Source organism: Leptonychotes weddellii, chromosome 15 (assembly GCF_054177405.1).
Source record: "Leptonychotes weddellii isolate Sample4059 chromosome 15, ASM5417740v2, whole genome shotgun sequence".
In the NCBI taxonomy this organism is placed as follows: Eukaryota; Metazoa; Chordata; class Mammalia; order Carnivora; family Phocidae; genus Leptonychotes; species Leptonychotes weddellii.
Window position 1 is genome coordinate 12,038,261 of NC_138383.1, and position 19,674 is coordinate 12,057,934.

Consider the following 19,674-nt stretch of genomic DNA (forward strand, 5'->3'; position numbering starts at 1 on the left):
CCAGGTAGGAGAATGGGAAAACGGAAGTCTGGGCCAGCCAGGGAGTTGGGGCCACGGTTTAGGAGTAGGAGGAAAGACAGACGACCTCATCCCACAAACTCCATTTTGGAAGTCAGTGTTATCATCGTTTTTATTATTATGACGACTTTTACCAGAATTAGACCGGTGTGCATCTTAGGTTCCTACATGGGTGCCCGTGTTTTCGGCACCGAAGAGCCCTTCTGAGTGGAATACCAACTGAGCAGAATACACTTGGTTTCCCAGAACTTGAACTCTTTCGAGAGAGTCCTAGGTGTACCCGAAACTGCTTTGCACACAAAAGCATCCGAGAGTGGCTGCCAGAGAGTCACGCGTTCTCACATCTGCTCCAGCTTCTGCCGTGGAGAAAAATAGGCCGCAATAAAGCAAAACAGAGCCTGATGCCAAAAAGGAAACAGATCCACCAAACCAAGGAAGGAAAACATGCTTTTCTCCCCAGCCCACTGACCTATGCTTGCCAGGAAGGATGTTCAGAAGGGGCAGTTGGTCCGGCTTGCTCCGGCTGGGTCAGGCTCAGGATTCAGGGTGTCTGCTGGACTCCAGTGCAGGGTTCAGCCAGGCCACGCTCTGAGGGCCTTCTGACCCCTCGCTCGGTGTGTGTGCGCATTTCACGACCATCGGATCAAGGTCTCACACACCTTCACTCTCTCGGCTCTTTAGAAGTCACTGGATTCCATGAGGAGCCAGGACTAGCAATTCGGTAATAAATATTTTTGAGTGTGCGATTTTTTTAAATCGCGGTAAAATATACATAGCATAAAATGTACCATCTTAACCATTTTTTTAAAGATTCGCTTATCTATTTGAGAGAGAGAGTAGTGGGGAGGCGTAGAAGGAGAGGGAGAAGGAGAATCTCAAGCAGACTCCGTGCTGAGCGAGGAGCCTGACATGGGCTCCATCTCACAACCCTGAGATCATGACCTGAGCTGAAGTCAAGAGTCGGACGCTTGACCAACTGAGCCACCCAGGTGCCCCACCATCTTAACCATCTCTTAAGTGTGCAGGTCAATAAGATTAAGTACATTCACATTGTCATGCAACCCATCTCCAGAACTCTTCATCGTCCCAAACTGAAACTTTGCCCCCACTAAGCAACTCCCCACTCCCCCTCCCCAAGGCGCTGGCAACCACCATTCTCCTTTCTGTCTCTATGAATTTGGCTCCTTTAGAGACCTCACAGAAGTGGAATCATACAGTATTTGTTCTCTCCTGTCCGGTTTATCTCAGCGTAATGTCCTTAAGGTTCATCCATGTGGGAGCCTGAGTCAGAATCTCCTTCCTCTTTAAGGCTGAGTGATATTCCATTGTGTGGCTGACTCTACCATGTTTTGCTTATCCATTCGTCCGTTAATGGACACTTGGGTGGCGGCCACCTTCTGGCTCTTGCGACTAATGCTGCCATGAACAAGGGTGTTCGAGTATATGTCTTTGGGACTCTGTTTGCAATTCTTTTGGATCTCTACCAAGTGTGACATTTTTTAAATCAAAATTGTTGCAAAACATCCACGATGAACACAGTATCAAGAGTTGACTTGGAGACAGGATCCAGATTATTGATTTTTCCTACTGTCACGCTCCTGTGACTTGGCATCACGGTGGAAAGCAGCCACAACTGTCCCCGCGTACACAGGAGAAAACGGAAGCAAGTCTGCTGCTTTCCCAGTGTCTAACCAGGGCCCTTTACCAGTCAGTCCTCACCCGACCTCTGTCCAGTAACTGGGGCGGGGAGGGGGGCGGGCTGCAAAGAGACATCTCACCCTCTCTTTGGCTAACACATACAAGGTCCTGACCAAGCGGTTGGGTTCTTACTAATCCCTCCTTGAGACTGAAACTTTCAAGGATCTGCGTGTATCTCGATTTTTCCTGGCTGCCCCAATAAAGATGGATTTTCATTACATCCTACAGCAATATTTTCCCTGCCAGTGTGGCCTGTCCTATTTGGATCAAATATTTTATTTACAAGTTCATTTCTAATTTATACCCTGCCCACTTTCAGAAAAGACCTGAAGGAGAGACAGGGACTAAGGACCCGGTGATGTGGAACATAGCTATTACCTGCTGCTGTGCAGGTTGGGAGGGAGCTGCCCACGGCCCCCTCTCGCCCACATTTCATGGTGTCACTTGTTTGCAGCCACCAAGGCCATAAATTCATCCCCACACGAGGCATGGTTCCTGCATGGTAAAGAAAGTTAACTGAGCTCATTGCCATTACCAGGGGCGATGCTTTCTTCCTTCGGCTGGAACATGAAAGACCTGACCTCTTGGAAATTGTCGATTTGGGTTTAGGCTCGCCTCTCTCTTCGCCCACAAAGTGGTCCTGGTAACCCCACGAAGATGGAGGAGGGGAGATTTGCAACCACTACCAGAGCGTCCTGGGCTCTGAATTTAGGGAGCTCAGATACCAATTCCCAAGTCACTGCTTTACACTGCGGATGCCCTCCCCAGCCCACTCCGCCAGGATGATTTGGTCGCAGCAGACACACGCGGCATTTCCCAGGGCCTGGGGGCCACCAAGCCCTAATGAGGCTAATGAACACAAGGATGCGGCCTACCTAGAAAGGTCCAGGAGGCAGGGAGGTGGTGACGTGTGATCCTCTCAAGGGGGAAGCGAGACGCAGCCCCTGAGGCCGGCCCCGCCTCAGTGAGCAGCCACGGGACACCATGACAAAGGAGGCCGAGGGTGAGATGGGGGGGGGGGGGGACAGCCGGCAGTTGTCACATGAGGCGATGGCAATGACAGAAGCCGAGAGGCTCACATGCCGGCTCCCCAGATCCGGGCAGCGGACTCTTGGCCGAGAAACGGGCTCCAGGAACTCCCCAGTGCCACTGTTGTGTGGGGTTCACAGAAGTGATATTTACCGCTGCGGGAAGGCACGGAAGTCTGGCTGAAAGAAGCTTCTCCTCCTCCTCACCTTCCTCGGAGAGATAGAGGCTCCCTCAAGACCAGGAAGACCCGGATCCATCCCTGCATCCAAGGGGCCTCCCCGTGGCCTCCATGGCAAAGGGTCTGTTGACACACTTCACTCTTCCATTTCCCCATTCAAGGCCTGCTTCGCACATGGGCTGAAAGCCCCCGGAGCACAGAGGCCAACTGGCCTCTCCAGTGGTGCGTGGGGGACCCCGTGCCCCCAGGAGGCGCCTTCAAGAAGGCAGAAGGAGGGACAATAAATTGCTCTGAGGGAAGCAATGCAGGTTTGTGAGTTGGGTAAAGAACACATGGGGTTGTCTGTCCATGGAGTATTCCATTTGAATCGATGAGGGCCCTGATACGGTTTCCCATGCAAAGGTACACCCTCAGTTACCCTCATCCTTGAGGCCCCACCATGTGCCAGGCCCGGGGCGTGATGGAGAGTTCTAGACTAGGTCAGCTGTGAACTTTCTCAGTTTCGTCACCGGCAAACTGATGGACCAACATGCATGAGAGCCTAGCTCATCACTTGGTCCCCCCAGTTCTACTGTCCTCTGGGTCCCCTTAGACATGGAGACACACTAAATGGTCCCATGCCTCAGGAAACATGATTTACACATTTTTAAAATCACTGTGAAATATATTTGAGGGGAGCCTGGGTGGCTCAGTCAGTTGGGCATCTGCCTTCAGCTGGGGTCATGATCCCAGGGTCCTGGGATTGAGCCCCACGTCAGGCTCCCTGCTCAGTGAAGAGTCTGCTTCTCCCTCTCCCTCTGCCCCTCCCCTCGCCTGTGCTCTCTCTCAAATAGATAGATAAAATCTTTTCTTAAAAATTAAATAAATAAATAAAATGTTTGGGAACCTTCCCATTAGATGATCTTTAAGATTCCTTCTAGCTACACTCAGTGAAGCAAATCCTGCATTCATAACTGGTACAAGTTCAAGGAAAAAAGCAAGCTCTCCTTAAAATAAAGTTCACGTTAGGGGCACCTGGCTGGCTCAGTCAGTAGAGCACGTGACTCTTAATCTCAGGGTCATGAGTTCGAGCCCCATGCTTGGGTGTAGAGTTTACTTTAAAAAAATTAAAATTAAGTTCACATTGCTTATCTTACGAATGGCCAAGGGAAGGATCTTGAGGAAGGAATAGTACGATGAAGGCAAACAGAGGAGCAGATGAGAGAGGTCTGCGGGGAAGGAGACAGCCAGAAAGCGATAGGACAGTAAGCGTCCCTCCTTCCGGGATCACCACCCGACCTTCCACGTCCTATCAGCTCACATGTGTCCCGGAATAATTCTTCACCACCACGGACTGACTTTGCACCCCTTTCCACAGCCATACAGTCTGTCTTCCACCCCCTCTGCCACCAGAACCCCTCCCCTGGGGACCACCGACGGCCTCACCATTGCCAACCACATTCTAGTAGAACTTTCAGTAGCATTTTGTACTTCGGGCCTCTGTTCCTTCCAAAAATTCCCCGGATTTCCTCTTTATCCTCTTTCTCTTTACAGGGCTCCTGCTTTTCACACCTGCCCCTTACGCCTGGGGGTCTCCAAGTCTCCCATCTTCGGCCTCCTCGTCCCACATCGCAGTTGCTGAGAAATGTCACTCTTTCCCAGGCCCTCCGCTCCCTGGGAGCCCATCCCAGCCTGCACCCCACCTCCCCACCTGCACCCCAGGTGCTCCAGAGCGCCCCAGACGCATACGTCCAAACCCAACCTCCCACCTCTTACCCGAACCTACCCTTCGTTCTTTGTTGCTCCCGTTTGATGGTGCCGTCCCTACCCATTCGGCCAGGCCGCGCACTGCTGTGTTTCTTTGCCGGACTCCCGGCTTGCTCACCAAGCCACGTGTCACACATGCTCCTCCCGAGACCGCTCCCAAACCCGCACCCTCGTCTTGCTCCCTTGCCGCTGCCACCCGGTGTCCCACCGGCCACCAAGAGGGAGTTTTCCAGACCCACCAAGGCCGTCCCCGTCTTTCACACAGGGGGTGTCCTTCACTTAAACGAATTATGGGCTGAGTGTATTTATTTCCTTTTGATGCCGTAACAAATCACACGAACTCAGTGGCTAAAAATAACACAAATTTATTCTCTTACAGATCTGGGGGGCAGAAGTGTGAAAGGCTTCTTGCAAGGCTAGAATCAAGGTGCGGGCAGGGATGGCTCCTTCCGGCGGCTCCGGGCGGGAACGTCCAGCCCCTAGAGGCCGCCCACCTTCCCTGGTTGGCGCGTCATTCCGACCCCTGCTTCTGCCACCACATCTGCTTCTCCGACTTTGGCCCCCCGCCGCCTGCCTCTTCTTAGGACCTTTGGGGTTGCCCTGGGCCCGTCCAGATAATCCAAGGTGATCTCCCTATCTCAAGATCCTTAACTTAAATCACATTGGCAAGGTCTCTTTTTTCCACAAAAAGTCACAGGTCCCAGGGATTAGGAGGTGGGCACGGGGTCACAGGTTGTGAGGATTCGGAGGTGGACGTCTTTGGGGGAACCATTATTCCGTCTACACCACCAAGTACCCACACTGCGCGCGGGGCCCGGTGTTAAAGCAGGACCTAACGAGGGCTGACGGTTCCATGGTGGAGGAGTTAAAACTCAAGCACCACGGGGTCTGGGCGGGTCTTGGCAGCACAGAGGGCACGGGGCCTGCCCCTTTCCTGAACCTGCTGAGGGCCTACTTACTCCGCAGGACAGCACGAGGTGACGTGCTCTCCAACCCCTCATGCAAAATTCATGCTTCCCTCCTTCTGTGCCCTTGACGCTGTGCCCGCTCACGGTCCCACTACTTACCCCATTCTGAGCAAACCGGCGTGTCTGCAGGCCTTGCCGGGTTAGAAACTCTCGGAAGGGCAGGGCCATATTTTCTTCGGGATGAGCCCAGCAGCGAGGACCTTCCCCACAGCAGTCCTTCCTCCAGGCCGTCCGCACAGCGCCCCGCTGGCTAATGGGCAGGGGCCGCAGGCGGCCGAGGAAGATGGGCAGGGAGGAATCAGGGGGTGCAGTAAGAAGGCCTCCGGAGGTAAGAGAGGGACTTGAAAGACCTGGGGCTCCCTGGCCTTGGGCGTTGGCAGCCAGAGCGGCCTGTCCCCGCGCTCGGCCTGAGGGGGACTAAGGAGACCCAGGCGGCCGGGCCGGGGCTGCAGGGCTGCGGGGCGAGAGCCCACCAGCGGACGGCCTGGGAGAACACACACGCTTCCAGAAGCGCTTTGCTGAAAGGCTCAAAACTAATTACCCTGGATCACACATTTTTTTTTTTTCCAAAATAGTCTCCTCTTCCATCCGCCCTGTTAGCAGAAGCGGCCCAGTGGGAATGATGTGGGTCCTCGGAGGCCTCCAGGGTCACCCTGGGGAGGAGGTTTGATTCATCAGCGAGAGCCTGTGGGCTTACCCACCTTCCAACGGTTCGTTACTTTTGTGTCCGGTTACATAACCGGCTCTCAGCCTGGTCAGGAAGCTAAAAGGATTGAATCCTCAAAACTTGCCCTTAGAAGAGCCTCCGCCGAGAGCACCCACTCCTGTTCAGCTTTGTAAAAACACGGACACGTCTAGATTCCAAACGGATGAAAGCCCTGACCAGCAGGTGGGTTGCAAGAGCAGGCCCAAAGCCACCCACTCCCTGACTTCAGCCCCTTCCCTCGAGGCTCTTGTGTCTTTTGCACATAAAGGGGACAAAACCCGAAAGACTAATTAGAACATTTCCAAGTTCCCCTTGCAAGGTCTCCAAACTGCCAGGCACTCTGCTCATATCCAGAGGGCTCGTCATCAGATGCCTCAGATTCACATTTCTGTTCGATTAGCGAGCAAACGGCATCACAGCTCCTCCTCCTCCTCCTCCGGTTTCCTTTGCAGGGGAGCCCAGAGCCCGCCAGCCATGCCCACCTTCCAGAGTCCTCTGCCGGCTCCTCTGAGCACCTCAGCAGAGCCACGTTCTTCTCGGGGATTAGCAGCAGAGTTTCCCGAAACAGTGGCTCAAATCAATTTGCAGGGCACCAGTTTTAATGAGCTAAGAGTGGGATAATACCACGGATTTTGCAAGCTGCAGCTTCTGTTCAATTTAACTACCTCCCTCGGTGGATTTACAGTCCACCAGAGCTGGCTTCAGACAAAAGGGCATTTCATCACTTTCCCCAAACTCTGCATGGTAAGTATATGCCTAGAGACTGGGACAAGCTGAAGCAGGCAGCATCCGTCCGAATGGACAGAACCATGGGGAAGCTGTCAAACTAAGGGTTCCAACAGTCATACCTGGTAAGACACAAAATACCGGCGAATGCTAATGCTTTGTCACTGCTCGGGGAGCTGTGTGGAGTGGGTGGGGACAGCTCACTCCTCCTGCACCCCAGGCCATCACTCCGGGCCCAGCTGTCACCTGGCCGCGCTGAACTGGCAAAGGACGTCAGCGGGGAGGGGAGAGTGTCTTGAAGTTCTTCTCTAATCCAAGCCTGTGAGCTGGCCAGTTCCGCGAGCATTCGAGGGCCTGCTATGTAAAAGGCATAAGGCCCGTAGGTTGAGAGGTCACAGGACACGATCTCTGCCACCCACAAACTCATAACCCCCTACCTGTAAAACACACCCTGTGATAGCAGAGGTAGAAGGCTCAGCTGCATGTAGAGAGAAAAAGGGGCTAAATCCAACTGCTGGAGTTTACACAGTCTTGAACAACAAGCAGAGCTTCCCAGAGGAGACCTGGGGTTGGGGGCAGGAGTGCTGAAGGCATGCTCCAAAGTAAAGAGGCAAGAAGTCAGGGGCTCATTGGCGGGCCGTGGGGGCGGCAAGTGGTCTGATTTAGTCTGCTGTATACGGTGCTTGGGAACAAAACTTGGAGGACGGTGTGGGGAGGGGGGTGCCTCCAAAGTCCAGTGAAGAAATTCAGGTTGTGATGGGAAACCACCAGAAAGAGAGCGGCACGAACAGATCTGTTTCAGCAAAGTAACTCCGGCTTCGACTGGCAGGAGGAACTGGGGCAATGGGGTTCTTCAAACCTGAAGAAAAGGACTTCCATCCACCAGGGGGGTGGTTCGTTTGGACAACACTATGTGAGGTGAGCAGCAAAGTCCATTTCAGACTGAGGGAACTTCAGCTGCTTAAAACCACCCACGCGGGCATTTGGATACTGCAGTTCAACCAAGTTAGGTGCAAACAAGTCTCCCTTCCAGCACTGAGCCTCCACTAAGCCAACTTTCTCTCCATCTTTGTGCTTGACCTACGCTCCATACGCAATGCTCCCACCTTGCAGTTTTGATGAAATTGCATTTTCCCACTAACTTTCACACTGATACCATTCTCAGAAAAATGCTCCGAAGAGCACCGAAGTGACACAGGGATTAAAACCTGAGAGTCTTGGGGCACCTGGGTGGCTCAGTCGTTAAGCGTCTGCCTTCGGCTCAGGTCATGATCCCAGGGTCCTGGGTTCGAGCCCGACATCAGGCTCCCTGCTCCACGGGAAGCCTGCTTCTCCCTCTCCCGCTCCCCCTGTTTGTGTCCCCTCTCTTGCTGTGTCTCTCTGTCAAAAAAATAAATAAAATCTTTAAAAAAATAAAAATAAATAAATAAATAAAACCTGAGAGTCTTATTTGCATTTTCCCACTAAAGATGGGGACCGGCTTACTCCATCTAGAGCAGACGGAAGCTCAGGGAGCCCTCCAAATCCATTTGATTTATACGTAAAGAAGTGTTCCTCTTTCCAAAATTCCCGAGATGATTTGTGTCATATCGTATCAGTTCAACTCAAAGAAAGCAAGACACCTAGCTTAAAAACTGATTCGCTGCAATGAGTAAGGATTATAAAATGTCCTTAGGAGAGGCTGAGGGTCCTTACCACTGACGTTTACAAACTTCTAAGACAGTGCATTAAAAAAAAAAAAAGACCGTGTATTCAAGTTAGATTTATGGTGCCATGCTAACAGGATATTAAAAATAAAATAACCAGGGCACACAAAGCATTCTGTGACCTGCTAATGCTTCTCAAAATCACATCATGGCAGATGCAAAGAATTATCCCCCCAGCAAAAAGAAGACCCTGACTCAGGGTGATTTTCTGCACAGCCAGCATTTTGGGGTTCGGGGGGTGTCACACCACTGTGTCGTGTATTATTCATACACCCCATATAGTATATTGACATAAACTAGGTTTATGAGCTCTGAAATTAATTCCTGGCTGCACAAACCCAGCATTAACAAGCGACTTTGGTGACTTTTCCCAATTCCTCAGATCTGCGCTGAATGGCAACTTCTGAGAACAGGGTGCATTTTCTCGCTGCCCACTTGCAGGTCACACCTTAAGCCCCCATAAAGAAAGGCCGGCCTTTGCTACCGCTGAGGTTCAGAGATTTAAGTCAAGTCACAAATTTCCAGAAAACTAGTTAGAATTTTACAAATGAACACTTAGTTTCACAGCTAGTATCATGAATAAAGTAAAGGTGCAGTGCCTAACTTCTGTCAGATCTTGGATCATAAAAGTAAAAGGAAGCAGAGAATTGTGGTTCACGCGTAATAAACCAATCTCCAAATTATTAAAAAGGCATTTTATTATAAATACATTTTAGTTGTAGCAGTAAAATACATTTTGTGTTACCATGAATCTTTTAAGACAAAAGAACTTCACTGAGACAATGATCACAATGTAAGAAGTGTAGACCCCGCACCCCCCCCAAAAATGGAAAAGTTGTTCAAAGGAACCAAAGCGGCTAAAGTAATTCCAAAACCTGGTTTAAAAAAAAAAAAAAAAGGAAGAAAATAAAGACCCTAGAGAGTGGCTTTGGGGTTATTTTATGGTACAAAGTCATTTTTACTTTGAAGGATAAACTCTTTAGGTATTAGAACCTCTCAGATGAGGTATCGTTCACTGTGAAGAAAAAAAATAATCATTATAATTTTGCTAGAAATTAAGATTATTAGATGGCTGCACAACTGGGCCTGAAGAGGTGGAGACAGATCATCTCAGTTTTATAAAGCCTCCCTTTGGAAGACTTGCCAAAGTAAGACCCCGTACGGATTTGCTAAGTAACTGATAGTATGAAGTTAGCTGAACAAGTTTAGGTAAGAACTGTATTTTTGAAGCCTTAAAAAAACACACACACACACATACACACACACAAAAAAACCTGTCACTAATAACAGGACCCATTCCAAAACGCAAAACCCATTACCTTTATAATTGAGAGGAGAGGTATTTTCATCACCGTATTTACCTAGGATACAACTACTACATATAACCAGTACCTTCATGGGTTCCAAAGAATCAGGTCAGACAACGGGCACAGAAAAAGCGGATACAGTACAGTGTATACATGGATTGACAGGAAGCAGGCATGGTCTGGATCTCTAGAAATCCAAGACCCTTCCTCTGGATGGGAGGGGAGGACTGAGAAACATTCTCAGGTGGAACCCACACGTTGGGACTTCAACCTGTGAGCTACTGAAAGACAGAGAGAGGTCTTTGTATACGAGGCATCATGCAAAGCCAAATGTAAGTCAACCAAAGCTCCCTGTGGGCTGGAAATGGACAAAGGAACCTGTGCCGAACATGGAAACAATCCCCGCGGAAGGGTAATCAAGCCTTTCAAGGAGGAAGTGCTGTGTCTGAAGAATTCCAAAGCTGTGCATTCTCTGATGCTTATCATGGGTACTTCTACACCTAAGTATTCTAGAATCTATTGCCTTCAAAATATTTTTTTCTCCTTCTAATATCTCAGTAAATTCAAAGCCAAACTAAAAACCAGAGGCAGAGTGCAATACCCCTCAAGCTGCAGTCTGGGGGGGGGGACATTACCAACAACGACAGTAATATATAAATTTTAAAACATCGAAAGACTTTCTCAGTTTCTTTCTCAAAAATACCTTGCTCATACATGTGCACCTATGGTTTATGAGTAACTCATGCTGTCTAGGTGGTGGATTCCTCTAGACTGTTTCTGCAAACATATATAGATTTAAGTAGGAAAGGAATCAGAGACAATTATCAATTTTCTGCCATATACAACACTTCAGGCTCCCCTAACACTTGCTGGCATGGCAGAGAATCCAACGTAACTCTGTTAACCTGAGAAACACATCATCTGAAAAGCAAATCCTTTGCCTTCATCCCCACCGCCCACCTCCCCCCACCCCACCCTGCAAAAAGCCGCAAAAACTACGAACACATTATTTGAGGATTACCTATTGTTTTCAATGCTCCATGTCACTGCCATCTTAGGACCAGGCCTCCTGTACTTAGTGCCGCGATAAATGCAAAGTGCATTCTCGTGACGTTCCGATGGCTCCCTCTCACAATTCTCATCTCCACGTGTAAGGACCGAGACCAACTCTAAGCACACCAAATGCACAGCTTCCAGAACAAAGCCCAGGTTGTAGCATACACAAAACCAATCTCGCCCTAGAAATGAGTGAGCTCCTGCACCCTAACGTGGGAGAGTACCACAGACCTTAATGGGGGATGGCGGCAGCCAATCCGGAGGCTCTCGTCACTCCAGAGATCTTTGTCCATGAATGTTCCACTCATGGCATCGTAACTATTAAAATTTCTCACGGGGTAAGTTGTTTACACTGAGTAAAGAAATGCATGGTTGGAAAGACCTTCGGACTTCCTCTAGACCAGCAGTTCTCAAAGTGTGGTTCCTGAGCCATAGCAGCATCACCTGAGAGCTTGCTGCAAATGCAAATGATCAAGCTTCAGCCTGGGATCAGAAACTCTAGGGCGGGGTCCAGCGATCCGTGTTTCAACAAGACCACCAGGTAATTCCGATGCTGGCTAAAGTTTGCCTACCCTGCTCGAACTTCTAAAATCTTAAAATAGGGCAGATCTTTGAACAGATACTACTGGGTGACTTCTGTGTTGAAACTATGTAATTCGCTACCCCTCCCTTCCCCTTTACTTCTCAAACAGCAAAAGAAGTTATTAATGAAAAAATTCATTTGAAAAAACCAAGTGTTTTTAAAAGTAGTATTGATTTCCCCTCCTAGACATAGTTCTAAGGCAGGCAGTCACATGCTAGGATGCAAAATAAAATACAGAAGAGGCCTCCTATATGAGGTGTAGAAATAGCTAAAAAGACACCCCAAGAACATAATGAAAGTCCCATAATATTGTTTAATGAACTCATAGAATTATATAAAACTTGCTATGCTTTATGCTTAATATTTGTATCAAAATAAAATCTCTGTTGAACAAATTGCAAATAAAATCTGGCCTAATGCTGATTACTGAAACTATACGTGTATGAATGTCTCTGGGTTTCCTTCACGCTCCAGTTTTAGAAGCTTTAGACAACCGTATTAACTGGGTTTAGGATTTAACTGCAGCTCACATTACTAAGTCTAGATTCTTCTATCTTCAAAAAAATTTAGAAACTCCTTTGACTGTTTCCTTAAAGTTTATTCCAAAGTAGATATTTTCCATCATTTCAAAAATTTCAAATGTTACATTAAAAATGTCTTATTTTTAATGTTTGATATTCTAGTTTAAAGTAGTAACAATACATTTTCTGAATGTCTTATAAGAATGTTAAACGTTAGTTAAGAGTCACTCCTTTTAACAGTGGTCTTGCAATTGCTAATTAAACAGATGTATGAAAGTAGTAAGTGTGAATTTAGCAGCTTTACAGTAAAATCTCAGCAAATAAATATCCAACTTCAAGTAGAAGGGAAATGCGAGACACCTAATATAGTGAGAACTGTGAAGACTAGCATGCCACTTACTCTTTCATGATGCTATCTTTATAATATGACAGACATCGCTACGTGAGATTTTGAACAAGAAATCATAGAACATTATCCATTATTTCTAATTGCTGGGTAGTTTGTGGATCAGATGGCAAAGAGGGGAAAGCAAAATCAGATTAACACATTTACTTCCAAGATTTAGGAAGACACATAGGGTGGTGGTAGAAATTAAGGATTTTTGTATGTTCCGGGGATGGCTTGCAAGAAATAATGTCTGGGAAATCATAAAGGACAAATTATTACCTTTGTGGAGCTAGAAGAAAAAAGAAAAAAAAAAAAACAAACAACGGATGGTAGCCTAAATTACATTTTAAGGCAGCAATCTGTATCTTTCAATATATTTAAAGTTTTAATCTTGTATTTTTATACTTTTTCTGGGATTCCCTTTTTAGAGACAACTTTGATATGAAACAATGCTAACAGGTGTCTCTTTTTAAATGACTATTTCAGCAAATCTAATTTTCCTAACAATAGCTGAAATCTAAAATTTAGCTTGAAATTGTTTTTTCAGGCCCCTGGTTCTTAGGCAAGGGTGGCTCTCTCTAGCCAAGGTAGCTAGAGATACATTCTTCTATGTTTATAGTTTTGCTCTTGAGATGTATATACATGAAAAATATTAAACATGTCAGGTAACTACACTAGAGCAAGATAATATTATATATTAATCATCTCAAAGTGAGGAAATTCAGTTAGCTTTCTCAGCAATTTCAATGCCTCTATAAACAAGGAAACTGTTTTCGCAAATAGGTCTTGGAGATTGCTATGTTTAATTAGGTAATGCTTATTCAGTGGGAATTCTGCTTATTTTACTTATTCTGCAATTCTTTGAACTGAAAAGACCAATTGATGTTTACACTGAACCTGAACTTATTCTAGAATCTCTCATGAAAAAAACCACACAAAGCAGTTTGTTATTTCATATATACAAAATGACCTGGATAGAAAGCCTATCTGTCTGAGGAAAGGAAAATTAAGGTCATGTTAGTTTAAACAGTCAATAATTAACTACTGATTAATCAAAAACAAAGCTCTGCTATAACAATTTGGTAAAGTGTGTGTCAAAATGGCAGCCAAAACCCCTTTTAAAAACACACCAGAAAATATCCATGTTACACTGAATGAGGTTCTTCAAATCTTAACAAAAATTCATTTTTAGATCAGGAGAAAAACCTTTAGCATAGATACTCTACAAATGCTATCACCCAAAAGAATTTCTTTAAGATAAAAAAAGAAAATCTCAAGTAGCACTGAAATTAAAAAGATGAATAAAAAAAATAGTTCTGGCAAGAAAAAGGAAAAACCTCAGAGTGATACGAAGAACAAAGAAGTAGAAAGACATCATGTGAACAATTAACTTCACGTAAAAGAAATCTGTTCTGGAAGAAAAGGAAGCTGGTAATACTTGGTATTATCCAAGAGCTAACATCAAAGTTTCTTTAAAAAAAACAAAAAACAGTTCCATCTCAACTCTAAGGTTGAACCTGGGACGTAAGTTGTTTTCTAAGTCTGCTTTGTGGGTACTTGCTGATACTGCCCAAGTAATACCCAGACAGCATGAACGGTCCTCAAAAGCCAGGCCTCATTTCAAGAGAAACTTAAGTGATTCTTGCAGTAAGACTTGCTCAGAACCATTATTTATGGTTGGAAAGATGGCACTGAGTAATGCTGATGAAGAGTAAGTGTGTTGGAACACACATTCGAAGCAGAATCTAAAATAAGGTAGTGGATGAAAACAGTATCTGAATCCTTGACCGGCTGCAGGAACAGTAAGGAAATGAGGGACACTCAGACACAGCAGAGCAGGGGACTGGTAAGTAGCTATTATTTCTAGGGTTTTTTTGGAAATAACTGCTTAGAACAGGTCTGTCACAACGACTTAGCAGCTTCCTTACCCAAAGCTTCCAGCATCGGTATATTTATACAAAGTGGTGGGGTGTGCACCTGACCTCTTTAAATATAAATACAAATAATTTCAAACTGATTTTTTAAAGATTCAAGTACGGAAAACAGAAAATCAGGCAATCACTCCACGACAAGGGATTAACTGAAAGCCCTGACAAGCCAGTTCTATCTTCTTAGTCTCAAAAGCTCTTAAACATGTGTGTTGTGGGGGAGGAGAATCATCATTGCTGAAGAGACTATTTTTCACAGACATCCTCACATCAGAGAGATCTAATTTTCATTTGGGCTCTGCCTTGAGTTTCGTCATAGAGTCGGAAATACATATAGCTATGTGGCAAAAAATTTTCTTTTCTTGTGACTAAAGTTATGTTGAGCAAAATCTGACCTAGTTAAATGTGTCGGCCTGACCTCATACAGAGAAAACGTGGTGCTGGAACTTGCCGGCTCTGTTTTCCAACTGTGATTTATACTAACCATTAACACGTCTGCAGTCGACAGGTCTCCATCTGCTGCCTCACATGGAGATTCACGGCCCCTAACAGAAAGCCACAGGCAAATGACGGGCACCCACTCTGCGCAGAAAGACAGAACGGAAGAACAGAGGCACTCTTTCTTTGTCCTGCAGGCTCGCTAACCTTGAACTAAAGGCATTCTCTTCTCCCTAAATTGTCTGAGGATGACGGGGGCGGGGGGCGGGGTTGTAGCCGGCCCACAGCAACTAAACTCCAGTCACAGAAGAGATGTAAGGAGTTTTCTTTACTCCTGCTACTTTGCAACCCCATTTAAAAAATGTACTGTGAATACAGGATGGCCTATTCAAAAGCAGTCCTCCAAAAAACTATTTTTGAATGGATCATCAGGATCCATTGGTTCATTAGCAATGTTTTCCAACCTTATCTTATTAAAAAAAAAAAAAGTTATATTGTAGTTTCAAGATATCTCTGAAGTATAAAAGTAGTACTACCAAATCAGGAAAACAATAAGGACATGCATTGTTTCAAATGTGTTACAAGACTACAAGTTTTAAGAGGGTAAATGTTTTCCTTTGGATTATACCAAAGTTCATTCAAAACAATTTTTAGACTGTAGAATATTTAAGATAGCTATTTAAATTTTATATTTTTATACAAGTTCAGTGGGGTTATTTTTATAAGAATCAAAAGACATGAAAAACAAGGGTAGTTTTTTGCCCCAGATTTTGATGAATTTTGATACATCTTGGACAAACATTATATTTCTTTTTAATGATGTTCCTCAAACAAAACAGTTAGCAAAATATTTGAATTGCCATATATAATGTCACATTTTAATGTAAACATCAAATAAGGTACCAAAATTTTTACTGGAGGGGGGGAAAAAAAAAAACAAACCTTAAAGCGGCACAATTCTTTATACCACTGGAGGGGGGAGGGGAAAGCCAGATTACAAACATTTACACATGCATAGTGAGAAAAAAAGGATTTTACTAAATTCACGCATTTTTAAAATAGTTATCAAGTCTACTAAGCACCAACAATCCTAAAAATTTTTCAGCTTCATGATTTGTTTAAAAAAAAACACACACACACTATCAAATTAACGTTAAAAACAAGCTTGAAGTATAGCTTGTCCAAAAAATAACTAAATATGCCAATGTTTTTTCATGTTACAAAAAACAGTGGCATACAAAATACACCTGCAAAGAATGCCTTTAACTCTATCCTACAGTGGATGGAGATTACAACAGCACATCATACATAGTCTAAAACTATAAAAGTTTTAGAATGCAGCATCTTGTCACAAAAAAAAAAAGCTGATAAAACTTAAAGTATTTAGAAGATGCTGCCCCTTTATTTTAAAAAATTTTAAATGAATTTAAGCAAAAATAACATACATTTGTACATCAACTGGCCATTTCTGGTACAGAAACCCAGCATATGGTAATATTATTGAATAAATGTAAATGCTACTTACAATTTTTTTTCTTTTTAAATACATTTTAGACAAAGTTTTTTTTTCTTTTTTTTATAGTTGCACAATTAACCTCTTAGCTGCTAGCTTGATGCAAACATATGTAACAATACACAAATTTAAAAATATTTTTTATTCTACATAAAAGCTGTCAAAAGACTCACGTCAAAAATGCAAAATAATGGAATATACTTTTAAAAAAATTAGTTGCAAGTCTAGCAGCAAAGCAATTAAGTGAAACGTATTTAATATTAAAACAAAGGGAACTGTGCATCTATAGATAAAGTCCAACTATCTTAATTCTACTGATACAAACAGAAATTAAAACATTCTCCCTTGAGGGAAAAAAAAAAGTGATTATTTAAAATAGGAGTAAAAGCCATTGCTGCCTGATGAGCTCCCCAGGCTAAGTTCCTGGAATAGAGACAGGGGGTCGCTGCTCTTCTTGGCCTGCTCAGGCTGGGGCCTGGGCTTGGGAGGGGCCCGTAAAGCGCTGGCATAGGACATGGTGGGCTTGCTGCCCCCAGAGCCCTGCTGGCTACTGCTGTTGGCCGACTCCACCATCTGCTTGTTGGGCATGAGAGGGGGGAACTGGCCGAGGTGCTGCAGCACATTATAGTTGAAGGAACTGGACACCTCGAGGTTCTCAGACTTCAGCTGATCCTCAGGGGCTTTGACGGTCTTGGGTGGAACTAAAAGTAGAGAACAGTAATACAGATTTAAGGGCACGCCCAGCAACATTCGTCCATCCGGTCAGCTCAGGGTATCACAACTGGTTCCCATCTCCGGGAACTCAGTGATAGTACAGCCACGAGGACAGACCACTTCTGCCACAGAATGTTGAAATCACAACACATCTAGGGGCGCCTGGGTGGCTCAGTCGTTGAGCATCTGCCTTCGGCTCGGGTCATGATCCCAGGGTCCTGGGATCGAGCCTCGCATTGGGCTCCCTGCTTAGGGCGGAGCCTGCTTCTCCCTCTCTCACTCCCCCTGCTTGGGTTCCTGCTCTCACCATTTCTCTCTCTGTCAAATAAATAAATAAAATCTTAAAAAAAAAAAAAAAGAAATCACAACACATCTAATCAAATGTCTCAGTCTCATTAATAACACTTGCAAAAGAATTAACTATGTAAACTGGAATAGCTAACATATAAAACTAAAGGTCAAAGACGAAGGTTTGCTTCAAAAAACTAATTTTATATGCGTACACTGTGATATTTATTATATTAACTGCTCAACTTTGAAAGTGGGAACATACATGTTCTTTTTTAAATAGAAAGGAGCTGTATATGCAGACTTCTGGTCAAACAGATCTTATGATTAACCTAAGTAATAGTAACACTGGATTCCATTTCTTAAAAATGCTTTTCTTGTAATACGTAAGTAAACAGAATATGGTGGAGGAAAAACGTCTATAAATTTTTCTTCACATTTCCTGTATGTAATTTGCCTGATTCTTAACATCCTTTAAGATTCAACTCCACTCTTCCTAATTTTATTGTCCACTAAACCATGACTTGTTTTCAAACACTGTTTTTTTTTCAATCTTTTCAATGTTTAACTAAAGTGGGGGGAGGAAAAATAATTTTCCCTCTACTCTTGTAGGTTCTTGGCTGAGACACCCCCCCCCCCACAGTAAGACAGATTAACAAGAGAAAAACAACAAAAGTTTAATAAACATGCATACTTTCTGTATACATGAGGGAGATCCAGGAAACCTGAATAACTCCCCAAAATGGCCCAAGCCAGCAACTAAAATAACATCTCCAGCTAAAGGCAAAAGAAGACGTTGGGGGTAGAGGGCAGTTATGCAAGGTTACCAGGAAAAGCACAGTGAACAAGGGTAAGGTTCTTATGCAGGGTTAAGTTAACTTAAGGTAAACTGTTTTCTTCTCCATGGATAGTTTCCAGAAATTTAGACTCATCCTTCTCTTCCTGGTACAGAGAGGGAGATACTCTTAAAAATAGAGATTTCCCTTGTAAATGTAAATCTCTCTTACAAAAGGGTAACTCTCACCCAGTTTTTAGAGCTTCTGTGTCTATAGTTTCTTAAAAATAATCAGCCTAAAATAATCTTTATGCCAAAAAAGCCTATTTGAGGGTGGCAAATTCTACTACCCTTCGCTAATATTGTATTGGATTATAATCATAATACATATTCATTGAGGATAATTTGGAAATTACAGAAAAAGCCAAAGAGGGGGCGCCTGGGCAGCTTAGTCGTTAAGCCTCTGCCTTGGGCTCAGGTCATGATCCCAGGGTCCTGGGATCGAGTCCCGCATCGGGAACCCTGCTCAGCAGGAAGCCTGCTTCTCCCTCTCCCCCTCCCCCTGCTTGTGTTCCCTCTCTCTGTCAAATAAACAAAACAAAAAAACCCAACCAACCAAAAACAAAAAGAAAAAGGCCACATTCCCATATACCACAGATAAGCCTTAACTTGTTGGTGTGCTTCTTCCTAAAGACATCATATACCACCGATACTTCATAAGTTATTTAAGTAACCTCTCATTTTTAGAAATTTGGATTATAGTCAATTTTTCACCTTAAATACTGTGATAAATGTTCTTATAAACAAATATTTATTACAGACAAATATTCACGACTACTTCCTTACGATAAACACTGAAAGTATAATGCCTGAGTCCTGAGGTATATACACAATTAAAGCTTTTGATAACTACAGCCAAACTCTCCTGCAGACAGATACTGCCTATATACACTCCGCCAACAATGCCTGCTCATTTCCCTACCCAGTCACAAGACTGGTGTTACTTGTTTAGCCTTAGTCTATTTTATAAATAAATACCTTGTTGTAGCTCTAATTTGCATGTCTTTTGATTACTGGTGTTTATGATTTTTTTTCCTATGTTTATTATCTATTTGTGTATTGGGATGTTAAAGTGAAAATATTTCATTTTTTAGTCTTCGCATTTCATTGATTTAATATGTTATTTTCACAGTACTATTTTAAAACTTTAAAAATTCATAAAATTGTTCAGGGGCGCCTGAGTGGCTCAATCGGTTAAGCATCTGACCCTTGATTTCAGCTCAGGTCATGATTTCAGAGTTGTGGGATCAAGCTCCACATTGGGCTCTGTGCTCAGCTCGAGTCTGCTCGAGATTCTCTCTCTCCCTTTCCCTCTGACCCTCTCCCTC

At 44.5% G+C, this 19,674-nt stretch overlaps 1 protein-coding gene across 1 annotated transcript in view; it reads right to left on the reverse strand.

The window, feature by feature from the left end:
- Window positions 1-9,455: 9,455 nt before the first annotated feature.
- The window catches only part of HELZ (helicase with zinc finger), a 164,269-nt gene continuing 154,050 nt past the window's right edge, over window positions 9,456-19,674 (reverse strand). Inside the window, exon 33 of the mRNA XM_081805952.1 lies at window positions 9,456-17,271. Within this exon, the coding sequence (XP_081662078.1) occupies window positions 16,876-17,271 (396 nt within the window). The 3' untranslated portion in view covers window positions 9,456-16,875. The remainder of the gene's footprint in view (window positions 17,272-19,674) is intronic.